The 23,101-nt window shown below is 36.6% G+C and overlaps 1 protein-coding gene across 1 annotated transcript in view; it reads left to right on the plus strand.

Annotated features, from left to right (window-relative positions):
* The window catches only part of Taok1 (TAO kinase 1), a 95,634-nt gene that overhangs the window by 23,464 nt on the left and 49,069 nt on the right, over positions 1 to 23,101 (plus strand). The window contains 6 exon segments of the mRNA XM_038325002.1: positions 3,497 to 3,719; positions 11,037 to 11,108; positions 17,868 to 17,969; positions 18,765 to 18,810; positions 20,648 to 20,744; positions 22,319 to 22,432. Of these exon segments, the coding sequence (XP_038180930.1) occupies positions 3,588 to 3,719; positions 11,037 to 11,108; positions 17,868 to 17,969; positions 18,765 to 18,810; positions 20,648 to 20,744; positions 22,319 to 22,432 (563 nt within the window). The 5' untranslated portion in view covers positions 3,497 to 3,587.

Genomic DNA, 23,101 nt, shown 5'->3' on the forward strand with positions numbered 1-23,101 from the left:
ATCTTTGTTTTTAATTTTTGTCCTTCATTTCCATTTGTAATATTAGGCAGATGCTTCAGAGTATTAATGGTTTATTTCTTATCATTAATCTTGTGATTTTTGAGAAAGGCTATTTGACCTTTTAGAGCCAAATAATCGTTTAATTCTAACCCTAAACTTAAAATCATGTTTAAATGATTGACTTAGCTGTCAAATAATTTAAAGGTTGAGTGTAAGTAATATATTAGTAATATATGTTAGTTCATCCTGTTGATGACCTTTGCTGTTTGTATTTAATATTGTAATTATTAATTAATATGCATGCTTCTTTGTATATCCATATGTTGAGGAAAAGATACAGTAGGTAGTACTCTCTGTCAATTTTGTGTATAAAAGACTCCATTTTTTTCCTCTGGAGGAACCAAGCATTTGACTTCAGTTGGCTGTTGTCAAGATTCCAGGCCAGAATCTTGATTTATAGGCCTTATAATCATTTGCTTAGGGGCAGTAATGTCCCTTTTATGAAAATTTGAAGATTCATAAAAGATGAAATACTGTGAAATCATCACTTTTGACTCAAGAAACATTCTTTAAGTAATACTGAATATATTCTGATTGTCTTCTAATTCTGTTGCTTTTGGCTTATTTGGTTAAATACCTGACTGTGTTAGGGAAATGTTGAAGTTATTTAACTGTAAAAACTCATATTTGAAGCCGAGCGGTGGTGGCGCATGCCTTTAATCCCAGCACTCGGGAGGCAGAGGCAGGCGGATCTCTGAGTTCGAGGCCAGTCTGGTCTACAAAAGCTAGTTCCAGGACAGGCTTTAGAAACTACAGGGAAACCCTGTCTCGAAAAACCAAAAAAAAAAAAAAAAAAAAAATCCTTTGACTCGGGGCTGGAGAGATGGCTCAGTGGTTAAGAGCATTGCCTGCTCTTCCAAAGGTCCTGAGTTCAATTCCCCGCAACCACATGGTGGCTCACAACCATCTGTAATGAGGTCTGGTGCTCTCTTCTGGCCTGCAGACATACACACAGACAGAATATTTTATATATAATAAAATAAATACATAAATAAATAAATATTTTAAAAAAACTCATATTTGAAACTTTGGAATTAAGTTACATAGTTTAGAAAGATTTTATTTATATGGTTGGGAATGTGTATCACATGTGTGCAAGAACCTGAGGAAGTCAGAAAAGGATGTCGGATAACTCTGGAACTGGAGTTTACAGGCATTTGCTAGCCACCTAATAACGGATGTTGGATCTGAACTACAGTAGTATGGACTCTTGATCACTAAACCCATCTCCCCAGCTTCTTCTAGTCTTTTTAGAAGATTATAATACCAGCATTTAGGAGACAGGTGCAGACAGATCTCTGTGAGTTTGAGGCCAGTTTGATCTACATAGCAAGGACTATCTACATACCTAGGACTTTACAGTAAGACCCTGTCTCAGAAAGAAAAAAAAGAAAAAGATTGTATATGTGGTTTGGTGGTGGTGTCCTCAAGCTTGCTACTGTATCTTCCTGTCCTCATGCTTCTGAGTGCTGGAAGTATAGGCACGTGCACTACAACTAGCTTTGGATGTTTATTAGAACTAGAATTGGGGTATAATGGTACTTGCCTGTAACCCCAGTACTCAGAAGACTGAATCAAAAGGACTGCCATGAGTTTGAGATGTCTTGGCCATGTGTGTATACATACATTTTTTTCTAATTTTATATACACACATTTTACATATATGTTAGAAAAAACAGGACTCAAATTAACACTCTTCATTGTTGTAGGAGGCCTCTTGTGAGTTCCCGACTGCCCAGACTCCTGAAATAACCATACAGAAACTGTATTAATTAGATCACTGCTTGGCCTATTAACTCTTAACTTCTTATTGGTTAGCTTTTACATCCTAATTTAACCCATTTTCATTATTTTATATTTTACCATGAGGCTCGTGGCTTAATGGCAAGGTTCCAACCTGTCTCTCTCCAGTGGTGGCTCCATGGCTTCTGCTTGACTCCGCCTCCTTTCTCCCAGCATTCAGTTTAGTTTTCCCTGCCTACCTCTATTCTTTTGTCCTATCACAGGCCAAGACAGTTTCTTGTGTGTGTGTTTGTGTATGTGTGTGTGCGTGTATATATATACATGCACACCTTTTTTATTACAGTGTGGTGTTGCTACAGTGAGATTCAAAAGACTTGTATTTTCTGGTAAGAACTAAAGTTAGTTCTTTTGGGGCTGGAGAGATGGTTAAACATTTTAGAATACTTACTGCTTTTCTAGGGGATGCAGGTTTGATTCCCAGTATAGTGCCTCACAGGCAAAATGTAAATACAAATAAAACTTAGAAATTAAACTTTTTAATTGATTCTAATACTTCAGTAAAATGAGATTGGCTTAGAAGTTTAAAAAAAAGCATAGGAAGAATTGGATGGCACTTTTCCCACTAGAAATCTAATGTAATACACTCCAATTTTAATTCCTGAAATTAAGTGAACTAAAAAAACCCCTAACATTTGTTATAGTACTTACTATGGTAGAGTAGTAGTCTGAACTTACACATGATAACTCATTTAACCCTCATAACTATAAAGTATAAAGTAGGTTTTTTGTTTATACTTTAAAAATAAAGGAGACAGTGTCTGAATAGTGTTGGGATTTATATTTAGCCAGTTTTTTAAAGATTTATTTATGCATGCAGTATTCTGCCTGCATGTATGCCTCTAGGCCAGAAGAGGGCACCAGATCTCAATATAGGTGGTTGTGAGCCACCATGTGGGTGCTGGGAATTGAATTCAGGACCTCCGGAAGAGCAGTCAGTGATCTCAACCTCTCAACCATCTCTCCAGCCCCCATTCAGCCAGTTTTATCCCAGAACCCAGATGCTTAAGCCTCTCTCAATTATGACAACCATCTTTAAGCGGTAGATAATCTCATATAAAGGAATTAGTGGCAGAACCACCAAGGAATCTACTCTTTTTTTCAAAGTTTTCTAAGTTTCTCAGTACTTAATCTGTGCAGGTCATCTGGAAGAGCAGTATATGAACTTAACTAATGAGTTATCTCTCCGGAACCTGTTTTGTTTATGCTATGAGACTATGTCTCAGTAGGTAGCCCTGGCTGATCTGGAAGTCACAGAGGTCTTTTGGCCACTGCCTCCCAAGTGCTGGGTTTAAAGGCATGCATCACCACTTTTGGTGGGTTATTATGTATGTTTTTAATAGTCTGTTAATTGTCTCTTCTTCTAACTTTGTCAAAATTGGATAATTTAAGTAGTAGAAAGTCTCCCATGGTTTAAAGTTGCAGCTAACATTGAAATGGGCTGTGTTGTGGAATGCTGTTGTTTTTAAAGTGCCACAGGTGATTGTGATGAGCTTAAAATTATAATGATTGTGATGAGACTGCACTGTTCCTAACATTGTAGATCTGATACAATTTTATAGATAATAACTGCAAATTATCTTTTAATTATTCTTAGCAACTTTTAACTTTTCCTTTTTCTTTTTTCTTTTCCTAGTTTATGTCAGCGTGGCTTCATTCATACAGATGAACCAAGCATTGGGAATAACAGTATAAAATTAGAATCAGACAGCTGACTGCTCAGCAGGATGCCATCAACTAACAGAGCAGGCAGTCTAAAGGACCCTGAAATTGCAGAGCTCTTCTTCAAAGAAGATCCGGAAAAGCTCTTCACAGATCTAAGAGAAATTGGCCATGGGAGCTTTGGAGCAGTATATTTTGTGAGTTAAAGGCTTGACGTCAGTAATGTTGGAGTTAAAGATGTTGAAGAGATAAGGAATTTGCTAAGAAAACAATCCGTGCTCTCATACTGCTTTTTATACCACATATGCCGACATGCATTATGCAAGCAATGACTTTTTGCAGCTGACATCACTTGGTTGTCCTCTAATTCAATCTCATTTCAAAATTACCTAGAGATATAATGTAATCTAGGCCCAGTCGTATAAGAATGCCTCCTATTTTGAGATGCCTGTTAAAAGCTCTAGTTTGTATTTTGATTAACTATGGAGTTGGGATCCTCCAACCCTTTCCTTGGGTATAATTAAGTGCAATTTTAAGATTTTATTTTAAATGATACAACAAAAGATTGAGCCCTATTTGGTACAGGAGCTTTTGTCTACATGGAGTATATCAGTTTCTTGGCCATTGGATGTTTGCTCTCATCTTCCTCATCATCCCTAGTCTTCTGGGGTTGTTATTCATTACATAAGGTGATTAGTAAGTTATTGGCTGTTGGTGATTAATTTTACCTTTAGCTGCTTTCCTTTCTCCCAAGGTGAGAATTGGGTGCGTAATGCCAGTTCTACTTTTCTGACTCAGGATTGGTTTCCCTGAGAACCATCCTTCCCTTCAATCCTGTTATTATCCATGTTCTTTCCTCAAAACACCTCAGGTGTGGTTGAAAGTGGTTTGCTGTAAATAAAAAAGGCTCTTTTATTATTCACCAATGTAGCTGTTCTGGAGGTTGCTTGCAACCAAGGACAAAAATCCAAATATTTTACCAAGATAATAGTTTAGGGGAATAAAAACAAACCACCCTAAATATATCTTCTGGCAAGATTTATGTTAGTTATTCTGCAGACACAAGAATGACTCTGAGATGCTATCCTTAGAAGACTTGACAGCTTAATAGGATAGTCTTGCTCGCCTTACTGTAGTCTCTTTAGCCTCTCATAGTCTGCTTGTTGTTATCCTCCTCAGAAGCTTCAGGACCCTCATTCTGTAGAGCAGTATGCTATTTCAATGTCAACCATATGGTCCTTCTCAGTTTTCTTACTTTGTGTATGGTTCCTGTTTGTACACATTAATAATTAGTATGCTTTGTTCCTTCCCCTTTTTCTCTATTACTAGTTCATTTTGTAGACTAAAATTATTGAACCTTCTGAGGAAGAGACAAATGTAAAACTTCTCTATATAGCTTTCATTTGTCCTCAGAGTATATAGTCTAGAATCCCCCTCCCCATACTTGAAACTAAAGATAATACTGAACCTTATAATTTAATGTCTTGCCAGGTGGTCGCGGCGCTCATCTTTAATCCCAGGACTTGGGAGGTAGAGGCAGGTGGATCTCTGAGTTTAAAGCCAGCTTGATCTGCAAGAGCTAGTTCCAGGACAGGCTCCAAAGCTACAGAGAAACCCTGTCTTGAAACACCCCCAAAAGAAAAAAAAATTAATGTCTGAGCTAAATACTTTAATACTTTTCATGCCCTGTGGCCATAACTTTTGCATTTTGAGGTATGGCATTAGCATACATTTCACTTCCTTATGAAATTTTTTTTTAAATACGCATTGGCATTTTGCCTCCGTGTGTATCTGTGTGAGGGTATCAGATCCCGTGGAACTGGAGTTACAGACAGTTGTGAGCTACTGTGTGGGTGCTGGAAATTGAACCCAGATCCTCTGGAAGAATAGCTAGTTCTCTTAACCACTGAGTCATCTCTCTAGCTCCCTTTATAATTTTATAAATAGATATCTTGTTCTTATTGTAGAGTTTTAGCAGCATCAATATAACTTTGTTTTTGAGACAAGGTCTCTTTACATAGCCCTGACTGTTCTAGAACTCACTATGTAGTCCAGGCTGACTTTGAACTCGCAGAGATATGCCTGCCTCTGCCTTCTGACTGCTGGGGTTAAAGGTGTACACCACCACCATACAGCTGAGATTTTTTTCCCCCAAGATAAGGTTTCTCTGTGTAACAGTCCTGGTTGTCCTAGAACCTACTTTCTAGACCAGACTGACCTTGAACTCAATGAGATCCGCCTGCCCCTGCTTTCCAAGTGCTGTAATTTGAGGCCTGTGGCCACTTCCTCCCATTCAGGCCAGAAGAGGGTATCAGATCCTCTGGACCTGGAAACAACCTGGTGGTTGTAAGCTGTCTGTGGATGGGTGCTGGGAACCAAACCCGGGTCTTATAAGAGCAGTAAAGGTTCTTATCTATTGATGTTTCTCTCTAGCTCCCAAGTTAGAAATTTCTTTATCATATTTTTCTTTTTCCATTTTGTGTGTGTGTGCGCACATGTGTACGAGTGTGTATGTATGTGTGTATGCATGTGGTGCATATTTTTATGTGAGTGTGGGCATGGATGTCATCAGAATGTTAGGATTCATCCGAGATTCCTCTTTTACCTCATTTGTCTAAGCAGGGTTAATTCAGAGCTCACTCTTAGGGCTTCTTGTTAGCTAGCTTGCTCCAGTGATCTTATCTACTTCTAGAGTTGGAATTATAGTTGGACTATCAAATCTACGCAGTATGTATGGTGTTGGTTTTCTGGGGATCCATACTCTGCTCCTCTTTACACTCATTATAATACTTTGTGTTGTGAGTGCTGTCGCCAGTGAGCCATCTTCTGCATTCCCTTTTGTTACTTTGTTTTAAGACAGGATTTCTCTGTGAAGCCCTGAGTACCCTGAAACTTTCTGTGTAGACCAGGCTGGCCTTGCACTTACAGAGATCTATCTGCTTCTCTCTATCAAGTTCTTGGATTCTTTTTATTTTTTCCTAAAAGGAAACATTCTTCTTTTTGGCTGTCAGGATTGCCATTATCTCAGTATTATATTTTGGTACTTTTATTATGTAAATTTTGATTGTTCGAACACAAGGACTTAGATAACCAATGCAAAACTATATAGCTATCTTAGATGCTACTAAGTCACTTATGGGTGGGTAGAGTATGCATCGTAGATATCTGGGCAAAAGAAATGATTCATGTCCTAGCCAGATAGAATATGCTACTAAGAACGGCAAACAGTTTCAAACCTTTAGAGAAAACCAGGTGAGAAAGAGAGGAAGACAGCCTTCATAGGTCAGAAAGACCAAGGTTCAGAGCCTGCATTTTAGTTCAAAATACCAAACCAGTTGATATAAATTGCCATACTTTGGAATATTGTGTTAGAGCACAAGTCCATTTTTCAGTTTTTAGTATGTATGTGCTTTAAGGGTAGAATTTCAGATACCTATGACACTTCTGTGTTTAAATTTTTGAGGAATAATCTAACTGCAAGCCCAGCAGCTGTGTCATTCCCACCAGTAGTTAAAGACTTAATTTTTTTAATTAATTAATTTAAAATTTCTACATTCTCCCATTTCCCTCCCACTCCCCCCCACAAGACTTAATTTCTTTACCTTTGTGAAAATGCCTGTTATCTTGATATTTTGATTATTCAGTCTCAATGTTGTGGAGTGGTTTTCATTTTCAGTTCGCCGATGTTGAACATGTTCTGTTGTTGTTTAGACAGGGTCTTTCTTTGTAGCCCTGGCTTTCCTGAATCTCATTGTATGGATCAGGATAGTTTCAAACCATTCCCAACCTGTGTTGGTTGTTTTTGTTGTTTTAAAGCTGTATGTGGAACTGGACACTTTTAATCTCAGCACTCAGGTGTCAAAGACAGGTGTATCTTTGTGAATCTGAGCCAGCCTGATCTACTTAGAGAGTTCCAGACCAGCCAGGGCTGCATAATGAGACCCTATCTCAAAAAAAAAAAAAAAAGTTTTTAAATATTTTTAAAACTTTATGTGTGTGTGCCACAAGTGTGAGGATATTTTTCAGACACCAGAAGAGAGCCTGAATTCTCCGAAGCTAGAGTTAACAGGTGGCTGCGAAACACCCAATAAGAGTACTTATAACTATATATACTCTGAAGGTACAACCAATATTTTTAATCACTGAGCGACCTCCAGCCCCATTCTCAGGTCTCTGGCTTTGTATTTTAAGTAGACTTCTGTCTAGAATATATAAAGAACTCAATAATAAAAATGCATAGTTTAGAACATGAATATTATAAATATTTGAATTAAAGTTTTTTCCAAAGAAAATTGCAGATGGACAATAAGCTTATAAAAAATGTTGAATATTAGCTGGGCAGTTTTGGTGCACACTTTTTATTCCAGCTCTTGGGAGGCAGAGGCAGGTGGATCTTCGTGAGTTCAACGCCAACCTGGTCTATAGAGTTCCAAGACAGGGTTCAAAGCTATAGAAAAATCCTGTTTGAAAAAACAAAACAACAACAACAAAAAAATATCATTAGTCATGAATTTTGAAATTTTTTTTTAAGTAATCACAAAAGGTCACATGTGGTTCCTTTTAAATGAAATGTCCAGAATAAACACATCTCCAGGCATAGGAAGTATATTGTTGCTTAGAGAAGGTGAGTAAAACAGATAGGAGGGTGATATGTAAAGATGATATAGGGTAAAGCCAGCCATGGCTAAAAACACCCAGTAGCAGTACTTAGGAAACTGAGGAAGGAACACTTTGAGTATGAGGCCATAATAGGATATATTAGTGAATTCAAGGCTAGTCTAGCTTATAATTTTTAGAGAGTGTAAAAAAACAAGAATAAAAAACCAAAAAAACAAAAATAGACCCCAGGCCTATGATGATTTGTCGTGTTGAACACTTAACTTTTCTAGTTTTGGTTTTGTAAGTGTTGGCTTTCTTTATAGTTGAGAAGATTTGGAAGTAATCCTTCCTAAACTTTCAGCATTTAAGTTTATATAGGGTAGTGTACACCTTTGATTCCAGCACTCAGGAGTCAGAGACTCTTGAGTTTGGAGCCTACTGAGTCTATATAGCAAGCTCCAATACAGTCAGGGCTACATAGAGAAACCTGGTCTCAAAACAACTGGAACAAAATAGGAATTCTGAAATGGCTTTCTACTATCAAGTTCTGAGTTTTATATTATATTTTATTTTTTTAAATAATTTTTTATGATTTATTTAACTTTATGTGCATTGGTGTGGAGGTGTCAGATCCCCTGGAAGTGGATCTACAGACAGTTGTGAGCTGCCATGTGGGTGCTGGGAATTGAACCCGGGTCCTCTGGAAGAACAGTCAGTGCTCTTAACTGCCGAGCCATCTCTCCAGCCCCTGAGTTTATATTTTATCCTGATAGTTAATGTCATATAAAATTTAAGGCAGAGGCAGGCGGATCTCTGTGAGTTCGAGACCAGCCTGGTCTACAAGAGCTAGTTCCAGGACAGGCTCCAAAGCCACAGAGAAACCCTGTCTCGAAAAACCAAAAAAAAAAAAAAAAAAAAAAAAAAAAAAAAAAAAAAAAAGAAATACTTACATTTATTTAATTTGTTGCGGAAGGGCCATTGAGGTCAGAGGACAACTTGCAGGAGTTTGTTCTCTTTCTAGGATGTGGGTCTCAGGGATTAAATCTACTTTACCAGGTTTAGTGGCAAATAACTTACTCCCGAGCCTTATCTACATCCCCATGCCCTATAAAATTTTATAGTCTTCCTGCTTATATTTATGAATTAAATTGGTATATAACTTAAATAGGTTTTAAATATAGGATCATACTGCATTCTTATGAGACATTTCTTCTTCCCTTTTATATATCTGAAAAGATACACAAACACCCCATCTTCCCCCCAAGCCGTGTGTGTGTGTGTGTGTGTGTGTGTGTGTGTGTGTGTGTGTGTTCAGGTGCATCTTTATGTGTATAGACTAGAGGACTACCTCAGGAGCAGTCCATGTTGTTTTGTTCAATTTATTTTTATTTTCTGTGTATGGGTTTTTTGCCTGCATTTATTTATTTATGTTTACCACATATGTGCCTGGTACCTGTGGAGGCCAGAAGAAGTATGGATCTCATGGAACTAGAGTTATACATGGTTGTTAGCTGCTGTTCTGGCTGCTAGGAATTGAACTTGGGTCCTCTGTAAAAGCAGTTAGCATTCTCACTGTGCCATCTATCCAGTCCTTTTTTTAAAAAAATATTTATTCTGCATACAATATTCTGTCTGTGTGTATTCCTGCAGGCCAGAAGAGGGCACCAGACTTCAATACAGATGGTTGTGAGCCACCATGCGGTTGCTGGGAATTGAACTCAGGACCTTTGGAAGAGCAGGCAATGCTCTTAACTGCTGAGCCATCTCTCCAGCCCCTCCTTTTTTGTTTTTAAGTTAAAGAAGACATGTTTATTAAAAAAGAATACTTTCTAAAAGTGTGCAGTGTGTGTGTGTGTGTGTGTGTGTGTGTGTGTGTGAGAGAGAGAGAGAGAGAGAGAGAGAGAGAGAGAGAGAGAGAGAGAGAGAGAGAGAGAGCGCGATAGACCGACCGACCTTTATGTGGATGTCTTTAGAGGCCAGAAGATTGCATTAGACTCTTGGAACTGGAGTTACAAGTGATTGTGTGCCACTTAATGTGGGGCTGGAAACCTAACTCCAGCCCCAAGCACTCTTAACCACTAAACAGTCTCTAGTCTCTTACTATGTTTTTTTGAAATAAGGTCATTTAGGCTGGGAACTACCCAAGTAGGCCAAACTAGTTGGAGTTGGCTCTAGTACTGGGCTTACAAATCCATGGTACCATACCCAGTTTTTTTCTTAGGGTAGGTTCTAGGGATCAAACTCAGGTTCTCATACTTACAAGGCAGTGGGGTGTTTTTTTTTTTTTTTAAATGTTTTTATTTTTAAATAAAGTGTTCTACAAGGGCTGGCAAGATGGACTTGTGAGTAAAGGTGCTTGCTACCAATCCTGATGACCTGAATTTAATATACTGGATCCACATAGTAGAAAGAGAACTGATTTTCTAAAGTTGTATACTCACCTGTAGATACATAAGACTCATACAAACTCACAAACATATACATACATTATGCATATAAATACAATAATGGTTTTTACAAGTGTTCTTTAAAAGGAACTTCATTGCATCTTAGCTTTTTGGTTTTTTAATTGGTTATATATTTGAGGTTTACAGTATGGATTGTAAAATGATGACTATAGTGTGAAGTACATGATTTACCTATTATCTTATATAGTGACTTTCGTATGTGACAAGCCGCTAAAAGCTACTTTTACTTAACAAAAGTCCCTAATACAATTTTTTTAACTGTAGATTTGAATTGTTATTAGTTATTTAGGTTCCTGTTTCTTCTTTATTTTTTCTGCCATAAAAGCTAATTTTGATATTTTTTGAATTACTAGTTTACAAGCACCTTTATTCTCAAAGAAATAACGTCTCAGATTCAATCTAATCGGTTTCTATTTCACAATGGTTCTTTCTTTGTTTCTTTTTAAGGCTCGAGATGTGCGCACTAATGAAGTGGTGGCCATTAAGAAAATGTCTTATAGTGGAAAGCAGTCTACTGAGGTAAATTAATTATGTACATTTTTGGAATGTTAGGAAAATGTACTATTTTTTTAATAATGGAGAAAAAAATTTAAAATAGATATGTGTAAAGGTATACAATCCTAAATGTATTTGTAGATTTTTCTTTTATCCTGTTTGCTTGTTCTTTCGTCTGTTTGTTCATTCATTCACTTTTTTTAACCTTTTTCATTGTTGTACTAAATCCCAGATTTCTTTTTTTTTTTTTTAATATTTATTTATTTATTACATATACAGTGTTCTGCTTACATGTATACTTGCAGGCCAGAAGAGGGCACCAGATCTCATTGCAGATGGTTGTGAGCCACCATGTGGTTGCTGGGAATTGAACTCAGGACGTTTGGAAGAGCAGGCAATGCTCTTAACCACTGAGCCATCTCTCCAGCCCCCAGATTTCTTCATGTTAATTTTATACATACTTAATTGTGGTTGATTCCCCTTTCCACTCATCTTCCTGTTCTTGATCGGTTTTTACCTTTACAGTCAGTTTGTACCCTTCTGCCCTAGTATTTCTCTTTCCAGTTCCCCACCCCCTTCTATAAAGCTTTTTTGTTTGCCCTCTAATTGGCCCTTTTTTAAATTTCCTAACACCTGTCCACGTCACATCAGTGAATCTTCTTTTACAAATGGGTGAGGCCCATTTAGCTATTACTTAGAGCCATAATCAAAATTAGTAACATACCAAAAGCCCCCTAACCTGTGTCTTATGCTTTTAGTTTTTTAAGCTGTGGTTTAATAATTATTCTGTATTTATCTTGTTTTCTAAATACAAATTAAGGTGTATGCGACAGTATATTAATAGGACATAACCTTTTATTTAAAAATGATTTAGAAAATATTTCATGGCTGTTTTAGAAATTTATCCGAAGGGGCTGGAGAAATGGTTCAGAGGTTAAAAGCATTGGTTGCTCTTCCAAAGGTTCCTAAGGTCCTGAGTTCAATTCCCAGCAACCACATGATGGCTCACAACCATCTGTAATGAGATCTGGTGTCCTTTTCTGGTTTGCAGGCATAATGTAGACAGAACACTGTATATATAATAAATAAATAAATCTTTAAAAAATTATCCAAAGATAATATGTAATAATTTGAGAAAGGAAAAATAGAACTAGTTGTTTTATTTTGCCAGTATTCTTATTTCTAGATTATGTTTGGCCTATGTAATTTACAGATTTATAAAAAAAAGTGCTTTTAAAATCTAAAATTCTGAGCCTGGCATGATGGCACATACCTTTAATCACAGCATTTGGGAGGCAGAGGCAGGTGGATCTCTGTGAGTTTGAGGCCAGCCTGGTCTACAAAGTGAGTTCCAGGACAGCCAGGGTTACATAAGAATCCCTGTCTAGGGGGCTGGAGAGATGGCTCAGTGGTTAAGAGCATTGCCTGCTCTTCCAAAGGCCCTGAGTTCAATTCCCAGCAACCACATGGTGGCTTACAACCGTCTGTAATGAGGTCTGGTGCCCTCTCTGGCTAACTGTATACATAATAAATAAATATTAAAAAAAAAAAAAGAATCCCTGTCTAGAAAAACAAAACAGCAAAAAAGAAAGGAAGGAAGGAAGGAAGAAAGAAAGAAAGAAAAGAAAGAAAGAAAGAAAGAAAATAAACTAGGATTCTGAGGGTCTTTAATTTAAAAACTAATAGTTTTTTAGTTGTGGCAAAGCACAGCAAAATTTGCTATGTTATACCATTTTCAAGTAGATGGCAGTAGTGTTATTTATATTCAAGCCATTCAACCATTACCAACACCCTTTGCTAGAATTTTTTTCATTTTGGGACATGGGAAATGTACTCATAATATGGAATGAGATTTGGTTTAGTGATAAAGTAGTTGCTATCTGTTCACATGACCACCCCAGTACCACCAAAACAACAGTAGTTCTTTTCAAACACCTACCCGCTAGCTTCCAGAATTCTGTTTTTTATGAATTTAACTACTGGGGCATTTTCAAGCATTTCTAACCTTTGACACTGTGGTATATTGTCATGTATAGAGTTCATGCTGGAAAGTTCTGCAACTGAGCTTTTTAAAAATTGAGAAAAAAAAAGTTTTTTTCTCGAGAAAAAAGTTTTTTTTTTTTTTTTTTGGTTTTTCGAGACAGGGTTTCCCTGTAGTTTCTAGAGCCTATCCTGGAACTAGCTCTTGTAGACCAGGCTGGCCTCGAACTCAGAGATCCGCCTGCCTCTGCCTCCCGAGTGCTGGGATTAAAGGCGTGCGCCACCACCGCCCAGCGAGAAAAAATGTTTTAAGTAAGTTTTCTGTTCTGTATTATACTGCATTCATAGCCATCTTCAGCTACATATTGTCCTGTGAAGCCATAGAGCTACAGATTGGATATTCCTGCAAGTAGAGTCATTTAGTATTTGTCTTTTTGGTGCTAATGTATTTTATATCACACAATATTTTCAGTGTTCATACATAGTATGACATGCCCAAATTTTCTTCCTTTTCAAGAGACTAAGAAATATTCCATTGTGTGTATATGTGTTACTTTATCTCTGCATGCATTCATACCTCACATTTCTTTTCAAACCTACAAATGACCTGGGTTCCTTCAGTCTTTTGTTAATAATACTGCTGTGAATAGGAGTGCACAAATATTTCTGTAGATTCTTGTTTTAATTTCTTTTGGTTATATGTCTAAAAGGGAACTTGCTGGATTTGTTTCAAAGACTTGAGTTCCTGTTTGTTTGGTTTTTTAATTTTTATTATTTTTATTGATATTTATTGAGCTCAACATTTTTCTCTTCTCCCCTCCCTGCCTCTCCCTTCTCCTCTTTAACCCTCACCCAAGGTCCCCATACTCCCAATTTACTCTGGAGATCTTGTCTTTTTATACTTTTTACTTCCCATGTAGATTAGATCTATGTAAGTCTCTCTTAGTGTCTGCATTGTTATCTAAGTTCTCTGGGATTGTGGTTTGTAGGATGGTTTTCTTTGCTTTATGTTTAAAAACCGTGTATGAGTGAGTACATGTGATAATTGTCTTTCTGTGTCTGGGTTACTTCACTCAATAAGATTTCTAGATCCATCCATTTGCCCACAGATTTCAAGATGTCATTGTTTTTTTTTTTCTGCTGTGTAGTACTCCATTGTGTAAATGTACCACATTTTTCTTATCCATTCTTCGGTCAAGGGGCATTTAGGTTGTTTCCACGTTCTGGCTATGACAAACAAAGCTGCTATGAACATAGGTGAGCACATGTCCTTGTGGCATGATTGAGTATCCTTTGGATATATACCCAAAAGTGGTATTACTGGGTCTTGAGGAAGGTTGTTTCCTAATTTTCTGAGAAATCGCCACACTGACATCCAAAGGGGTTGTACCAGCTCACATTCCCACCAGCAATGCGGAAGTGTTCCCTTTCCCCCACAACCTCTCTAGCATAAGTTATCATCAGTGTTTTTTATCTTGGCCATTCTTTTTTTTTTCTTTCTTTCTTTTTTTGGTTTTTCGAGACAGGGTTTCTCTGTAGCTTTTTTTTAGAGCCTGTCCTGGAACTAGCTCTTGTAGACCAGGCTGGCCTCTAACTCACGGAGATCCACCTGCCTCTGCCTCCTGAGTGCTGGGATTAAAGGCGTGCTCCACCACCGCCCGGCTTATCTTGGCCATTCTTACAGGTGTAAGATGGAATCTCAGATTTGTTTTGATTTGCATTTCTCTGATAGGTGAGGATACTGAGCATTTCCTTAAGTGTCTTTCAGCCATTTTAGATTCCTCTGTTGAGGATTCTCTGTTTAGGTCTGTACTCCATTTTTTTTATTGGATTATGTGATCTTTTGGTGTCCAATTTCTTGAGTTTTTTGTATATTTTGGAGATCAGACCTCTGTCTGATGTGAGGTTAGTGAAAATCTTCCCATTTTGTAGGCTGTCATTTGTCTTGTTGACCGTGTCCTTTGCTTTACAGAAGCTTTTCAGTTTCAGGAGGTCCCATTTATTGTTTCTCTCTCAGTGTCAGTGCTGCTGGGGTTATATTTAGGAAGTGGTTCCCTGTGCCAATGCATTCAAGTGTACTTCCCACTTTATCTTCTATAAGGTTTAGTGTGGCTGACTTTATGTTGAGGTCTTTGATCCATTTGGACTTTGGTTTTGTGCATGGTGATAGATACAGGTCTATTTTCATTCTTCTACATGTTGATATCCAGTTATGCCAGCACCATTTGTTAAATATGCTTTCTTTTTTCCATTTGATATTTTTTGCTTCTTTAGCAAAGATCAGGTGTTCAAAGATGTGTGGATTGGTATCTGAGTCTTCTATTTGGTTCCATTGGTTCTTATACCAATATCAGGCTGTTTTCAGTACTGTAGCTCTGTAGTAGAGTTTGAAGTCAGGGATTGTGATGCCTCCAGAAGTTCTTTTATTGCACAGGATTGTTTGGCTATCCTGGGTATTTTGCTTTTCTGTATGAAGTTGAGTACTATTCTCTCGAGGTCTTTGAAGAATGTTTATGGGATTTTGATGGGCATTGCGTTGAATCTGTCCTATTTATTTTGAATCTGTTTTGTGGTAAATCTTGGTCTGGTGATTATTGAGCTAGGGGTATGATAATACTATTATATCTTTCTGTCATTTTGGTATCTAAAAACTGATACTTCTTTGAAACGTACTTTTATTTACTATTGTGTTAAATCAACTTTATGACTAATAGATTGACTAAAACAAGAACCCCAAACAGATTGGTCTCTATACGATATTTATTGAACTTGTGGAATGGCTTACTGGACCTAAGGACTTTTATTTTTTTTATTTTTTATTTATTTATTTATTTATTTATTTATTTTGGTTTTTCGAGACAGGGTTTCTCTGTAGCTTTGGAGCCTGTCCTGGAACTAGCTCTTCTAGACAGGACTTTTATTTTTAAAGTTTACTGATTTGCTTCATAAGAGTAATTATGTAGGGGGGCTGGAGAGATGGCTCGGCGTTTAAGAGCATGGCCTGCTCTTCCAAAGGTCCTGAGTTCAATTCCCAGCAACCACATGGTTGCTCACAACCATCTCTAATGAGGTCTGGTGCCCTCTTCTGGCCTGCAGGCATACCCACAGACAGAATATTGTATACATAATAAATAAATAAAAAATACTTAAAAAAGAGTAATTATGTAGGTCTGGAAATTTAGCTCAGTAATAGAGCCAGCATATTTGTGGCCCTATTTTCATTTCCCAGCAATATACACATGTGTGGACACACACAAGTAATTATGTGTAGGTACTGGAGGGTTGTCTCAGTGTGTAAAGTACTTGTCACCTAAGTGTGAATACCTGAATTTGACTCCCCTGGACTCACGTAAAAGCTAGGTATCTGTCTGTAATCCCAGGGCTTTCATGAGATAGGAGGTGAAGACAGAATCTCCAGAATCTGACTGCACAGCTGACCTGGCATGTACAGCAAAGAGCAAAGAGCAGGCCCTGTTTCCCAAAACACCCTATTGTTGTCTATTGATCTCTGCACATGCACCGTGGCATGGCTGTACCTGCACTCACATATGGACATCTGTACACACATACACATATAAAAGAAGAGTTAAGGATGTTGCCCTAAATGTTTTCTATATTTCATACTTGTGAGAGAAAGATCTTAGCAGAATATGTAGGAAAATCATTATTATACTCCCTTTTTTTCTGTTACCTTTAATACATAGTTATTCTAGCATTTTCTTTTTATTTTATGTATATGGGTATTTTGCCCACATGTATTTCTGTGCCCCACATATGTGCTGGGTGCCCAGGGAGTCCAGAAGAAAGTGGTAACAATTGAATGCTGCTGGTGGAAGAGTAAGTTTTCTTTAAGGGTGTGACCCCTAGTAGGCAGTGCAGGTCTAACACCCAAAAGTATTTGGACAGCACAAGTTGAACTGGATGATTTTGTTTTATTTTATTGGTTTTCAAGACATGGTTTCTCTGTGTAGTCTTGGCTGTCCTGGAACTCGCTCTGTAGACCAGGCTGCCCTCCAACTCAGACATTAACCTGCCACTGGCTCCCAAGTGTTGGGATTAAAGTGTTGTGCCACCACTGCCCAACTTGATTAGCTTTGAAGCAAAAAAGAGAGGGAAAACAAAATTGGGTGGGTAAGCAGGTGGGGTGAATGGAATGTCCAAAGTAAGGAGATGAATATGATCACAATACATTCTATGAAATGTTCAAGAAATTAATAAAATTAACTTTAATTAATCATTTAAAAATAATCTTATTTAAAGAAAATAAAAAGATTGACTTCTGAGGGAAAGAAAACCCATGTGTGTTTTATTTTTGTCAATGTGCTTGATTGTTATGATTTAAGATTTATTTTTATTTTATATGTGTGAGTGTTGTCTGTGTGTATGTTTGTATACCTTGTGTGTGCCTGGTACCTCTAGAGGCCAGAAAAGGATGCACCACTGTAAATGGATAAACTGCCATGTGGGTACTAAGAATTGAACTCAGGTTTTCTAGAAGAGTAACAAGTGCTTTTAACTTCAGAACCATCTCACTAGTCTACTCTATAAAACATAGTAGTACTCATTGATTATGAATATCATTAAGCTGAAATTTGTCCTTAAATGTTTTGTATCTTATATAACTAAAGTAGTGGTCTGAGTACGGATCTTTTAAACTTTATTTTGACATTTCTGGTATAGATCATAAAGTTGTGTGTTGTTCTTACCTTCTTAAGTATAGTAATTACTTCTTATGTATTTTTCAAAGAAAAATCAGCTGTTCATAATTCCTCCTCCTGTTCCTTTTTTTCTCCCTCCACATAGAAATGGCAGGATATTATTAAGGAAGTCAAGTTTCTACAAAGAATAAAACATCCCAACAGTATAGAATATAAAGGCTGCTATTTACGGGAACACACCGCATGGGTTGGTATTTGTTCTCTTCCTGTTGTAAATTAAATTAGTTTCTTTTGATTTGGCATAACTTAATGTCTCAGACTGGTTGTATGAAGACATGCTTTACACTTGAACTGTTAGTTCATCCTAGGAGAGGAAGAACAGTATTCTTGCAACTATTAACAGATAAAAACTTTTCAAGACTTCTCCAGAGTTCATTCATAACTTCAGAAGTACCAACTCAGCATCTCAAGAGTAGTACCATTATTTGAGAATGAAAGTGAACATACCCTATTGACGTAAATGTGTGTTAATACATCTAAGTACAAAGATCCTTGTGAAGTTTTGATATATCCTGATGAAATTTAAGGTGACATAATTCCGTAGTTGAATAACACCATAGAAAATTGTGACATTGTGCATAAGAATTGTATTATAGATGTAATTATATGTAATTATAAATTTCTTTATATAAGAATGTATATATATACAATACATAGCTTATATGATTGGTTTCATGTTAACATTTTTAGAAGACAAGTGTTATTATTGGCTTAAATTTTGTTTAATAGTTTAAAGAAATAATGTTGCTATGTGTTCTCATATTTTTTGCCTTGGCATCTCAACTACTGAGATCAGTGGTGTCACCCTGCCTGAATCATTAGCTTAGTTTAACAAATTGCTAAATATATAACTGTATTGTAAATGTGGATGATAGCTCAAGTTTATTTTACTTTATATTGTCTTCTTGACTTCATATTTATCTCATAGACTAAGTTTTTATAATGTATCTCAAAGTATTTAATAATTTTTCTACCCATGCAGCTTGTAATGGAATATTGTTTGGGATCTGCTTCAGATTTGCTAGAAGGTAAACTATCTTTGATTATTGATTTTTGGTTGTTTAATTTTAAAGCCAGGCAATTGTGGCACATATCTTTAATTCTAACACTCAAGAGGCAGAAGCAGGTGGATCTCTGATTTTGAGTCTAGCCTGGTCTCCAGAGTGAATTCCAGAAAAGCCTGGGCTACACAAAAACCCTGTCTCTAAAGAACATAGATAAATAAATAAATGAATGCATTGCTGAATGAATGAATAAAATAAATAAATAAATTTTGAAACATGATCTCTTTAAGGAGCCCTTGGAGGTCCTGGAACTAGCTATGTAGACCAAGCTTCTATATCCTGCCTGATTTGATTAAAATCATGTGCCACCATTCCTGACCTTGATCATTGTTTATTAAAGTTTTATAAAATAGCAATTTGGTCTTAGAGGTGGTTGTGTACTCCTTTAATTCCAGAACTTGGACGACAGAGACAGGTGTATCTCTGAGTTTGAAGCCAGCCCCTGATCCACATACATAACGAGTTAGTTTCAGAAGAGCCAGAGCTATACAGAGACATCCTGTCTCAAATACCAAATCAATCAAACAAAACAATTCAGTTAGAGTTTATTTAAATAATTTTAATGCTAAATAAATATAAAATTTTGCAGAAAGTATATTCCATTTTTTCCATTTTCTTCATATAAAATTTGCTATCCTTACAAAGTAGGCAGATTTTTCTCTTTGAAACTTTCTATGCATTAAAAAAAATTCTTTTTCCTTTATTTGATCTGTTGTGTTAATAAAGTCATCAGGTTAATTGTTGGGTATTGTTAAGTTTAGAGGAACAGTTGATTGTATATTGTTAACACTTGTCATAAGTATATTCTAGCTATAGTTTTTTGGTCTTGTTTTATTACCATGGAAATTTTCTCCTGCTAAATGCCTGTTTTTCAAAAATTGAGGAGGGGCTGGAGAGATGGCTCAGAGGTTAAGAGCTCTTCCAAAGGTCCTGAGTTCAACTCCCAGCAACCACATGGTGGCTCACAACCATCTGTAATGGGGTCTGGTGCCCTCTTCTGGCCTGCAGAAATACACACAGACAGAATATTGTATACATAATAAATAAATAAATATTTTTTAAAAAATTGAGGAGATAGCTCAGTGAGTAAAGCAATTGCTGCACAAATATTAGGACCTAAGTTCAAATCCTCAGAACACAAGTAAAGTTAGGCATGATTGTGTGCTTCAGTAATTCCAGTGCTCCACAGGGAGATAGAAAATCCTTAGAGGCTTGTGGCCTAGATAGCCTGGCATATGCAGACAGCAAATACTAAAGAGACTGCCTCAAACAAGGTAGGAGGTGAAGATCAGTGTTTTCCTTTGACCTCTATGATACACACACACATATTATACTCATAGTCACTAAAATACCAATGTGTCAGCTGGGTAGTAGTGGCACATGCCTTTAATCTGAGCACTTGGGAGGTAGAGACAGACAGATTTCTATGAATTTGAAGCGAACCTGGTCTACAGAACAAGTTCCAGGACAGCTAGGGCTATACAGAGAACCCCTGACTAGGAAAACAAACAAACAAACAAGCCAGTGTGTCAATTTGTATATTCATTTAAAAATAGTTTTTTTAAAAAAATTTATTTTATATGGGTTTGTTTGTATTTATGTGCATGTGCACCACAGTGTATGTGTGTAAGCCAGGGGACAACTTGACAGCTCTTCTTCCAGTAGGTAGGCAGGTTTAGGGAATTAAACTCAGATCCACAGGCTTACACATTTACTCATTAACCTGTTTTGTTATCCCTGTATATATTTTTAAACAAGAATATTCTATATGATTACTTTCAAATAAATTTTCTTTTCTCAGTTCATAAAAAGCCATTACAAGAAGTGGAAATAGCAGCAATTACACATGGTGCTCTCCAGGGATTAGCTTATTTACATTCTCATACCATGATCCATAGGTAAGTGATTTGAAAATTATCATATATTGACAAGCAAGTGGTTTATTGAATTTATCACTCCTATAGGTTCAGTGTCTCTGGAATTTTGTTTACTTCAGCCAAAAAGAATTGCCTATAAACTCTAATATGCAAACACTATTTAGACTGTTTACATATTAGAAAGAACGTAGTATTTGCATGTTTCTTTAGGATAATTTTTATTTTTGCCTGCTATGTTTCCTAAAGCATATGTATTGTATGGAACTTAATTGTAGAATTACCTAATTTGTAAACTGGAAGGGGTATTAGGAATCACAGAGTCTTTCTTTTTGTTTAATTGATACGTTAATTTGTGACTATAATTTCCCTAAGATTGCAAAGCCAAATAGATTAGAGTTTGAACTTAGTGATCTTTTTTTCTTCCTGATAACTAATAATTGCAGGTTTGTTCCATTGATTCTGTGACATGGACAAAAACCATTTCGATGCATATTTTTTTTTAGCACTGCTATTAGTTTTGGCTGTTTGAGATATTAGTATTTAAAATATTTTGTGATCCAGTCAGTAACTATTAAACTATGCAGTACATTCATTTTGAGTTAATGGATTGTCATTATTTTTAGATGAGGGTAGGTGAACTCCAAGAGAAATCCATATGGTAGCAAGTGAGCAAGTGGCAGAATTGGAATATATTTTCTCATCTGCAAAAGTACCTCACTATGCATAAGGCTTAGAATTTAATCCACATTGCCACACTCCCAAACACACACACATAATCATATCACAGTGGGCAGGGAGAAAGTACTTTCCCATTTAAAAAGGAAAAACACACATAGAAGTGTATTACAGTATACTCAGTATTACATGTACTGTAACAAGAATCAGTAAGTCTTGTAAATTTGTTTTTTTCTAAGTTTTAAAATGTTAAGTATGTATTTTAGCATCCATGGAACATGTATTTCTTTTGTGTAAACATCCATATAGCTTAATTTGGATACTGTGTTTGGGGCCATTGATAGTGTATTATATATGTGCTTCAGTTTTCATCCCATGTTTAATTGGGAACTATGTGAAAGCTTGAGAAGGGGATAATCCTTTTGGTGCAAACCCAGTTTGGAATATAAGGTTCTTTATTTTTCCTTTTTTAAAGAAAAGTGTTAAAGCTAGGTGGTGGTGAGTTACAGGACAGCTAGGGCTGTCTCAAAAAAAAAACAGGAAAAAAAAGGAAAGAGAAGAAAACTGTTAAAAGGGATATTGGAAATCTTGTAAAATGATGAAAGGATTATTAAATTATATTTTCAAAGCCATTGTTCATACTGATAAACAAGCTCAATCACATGTAGTGTGATACAATTGCCTGACTTTTTTTGTTTTGTTAACTATTCTCCTAATTATTAACCATATTTTTACTTGAATTCTGTTTTTGTTGTTACGAAATTTATTATCACAATTTATTAATAATTTTATTATCACAAATCAAAACTATTGCAACACTTGTTTTTTATTTCCTTTCTGCTATCTTACATTTTTAAAAATAATTTCTAACACAGTCTATTGAAGGGAAGTTAACTAATTTTCTGTTTCTCCTAAACCAGAGATATCAAAGCAGGAAATATCCTTCTGACAGAACCAGGCCAGGTGAAACTTGCTGACTTTGGATCTGCTTCCATGGCCTCCCCTGCCAATTCTTTTGTGGGAACGCCATATTGGTAAGAATGGTCATCTGCTATTGGTGTGCTCATAATTAAAATAAGCAGTATTTTATACTTTCTATAATATCATTTTCTTGAAAATATGCTATCATGTTGGACTTTAGTTGAGGGTGATATGCATCTCTGATCCTCTTCTTTCTGGTTCCTCCCCGCCCCCCCCCCCCCCCCCCCCCCCCCCATAAGGTTTCTCTGTAGCTTTGGAACTTGGAGCCTGTCCTGGAACTAGCTCTTGTAGACCAGGCTGACCTTGAACTCACAGAGATCCACCTGCCTTTGCCTCCCTGCTGGGATTAAAGGCTTGTGCCTCCACCGCCCAGCTCCTCTTCCTTCTGTTTTATGAGAGCAAATTTACTTTGTATTACTACTTAGACTGGTAGCTGATTTGGAGGGGTTTTGCTGTTTTGAATTTTCTGCTTGAAGAATTTCAGATGTACAAAAAAATAGAAGTGTGATGAGGTTTTTCATCCTAATTACTCAGCCTAGTAACCTTTATCACACGGTTAATTCTGCCTTACCTGCTTTCTACCCCAGATATTTTCTATTGAAATTCTAGGTAATATCTGCTCTGGTCTTTGAATAATTTTATATGTATCTGTCAGTGAAAATTTGAAGGAAATATATTTTCAGATATTTAAACTTCCATGTATCAACTTAAAACTACTTCTT

Source organism: Arvicola amphibius, chromosome 4 (assembly GCF_903992535.2).
Source record: "Arvicola amphibius chromosome 4, mArvAmp1.2, whole genome shotgun sequence".
In the NCBI taxonomy this organism is placed as follows: domain Eukaryota; kingdom Metazoa; phylum Chordata; class Mammalia; order Rodentia; family Cricetidae; genus Arvicola; species Arvicola amphibius.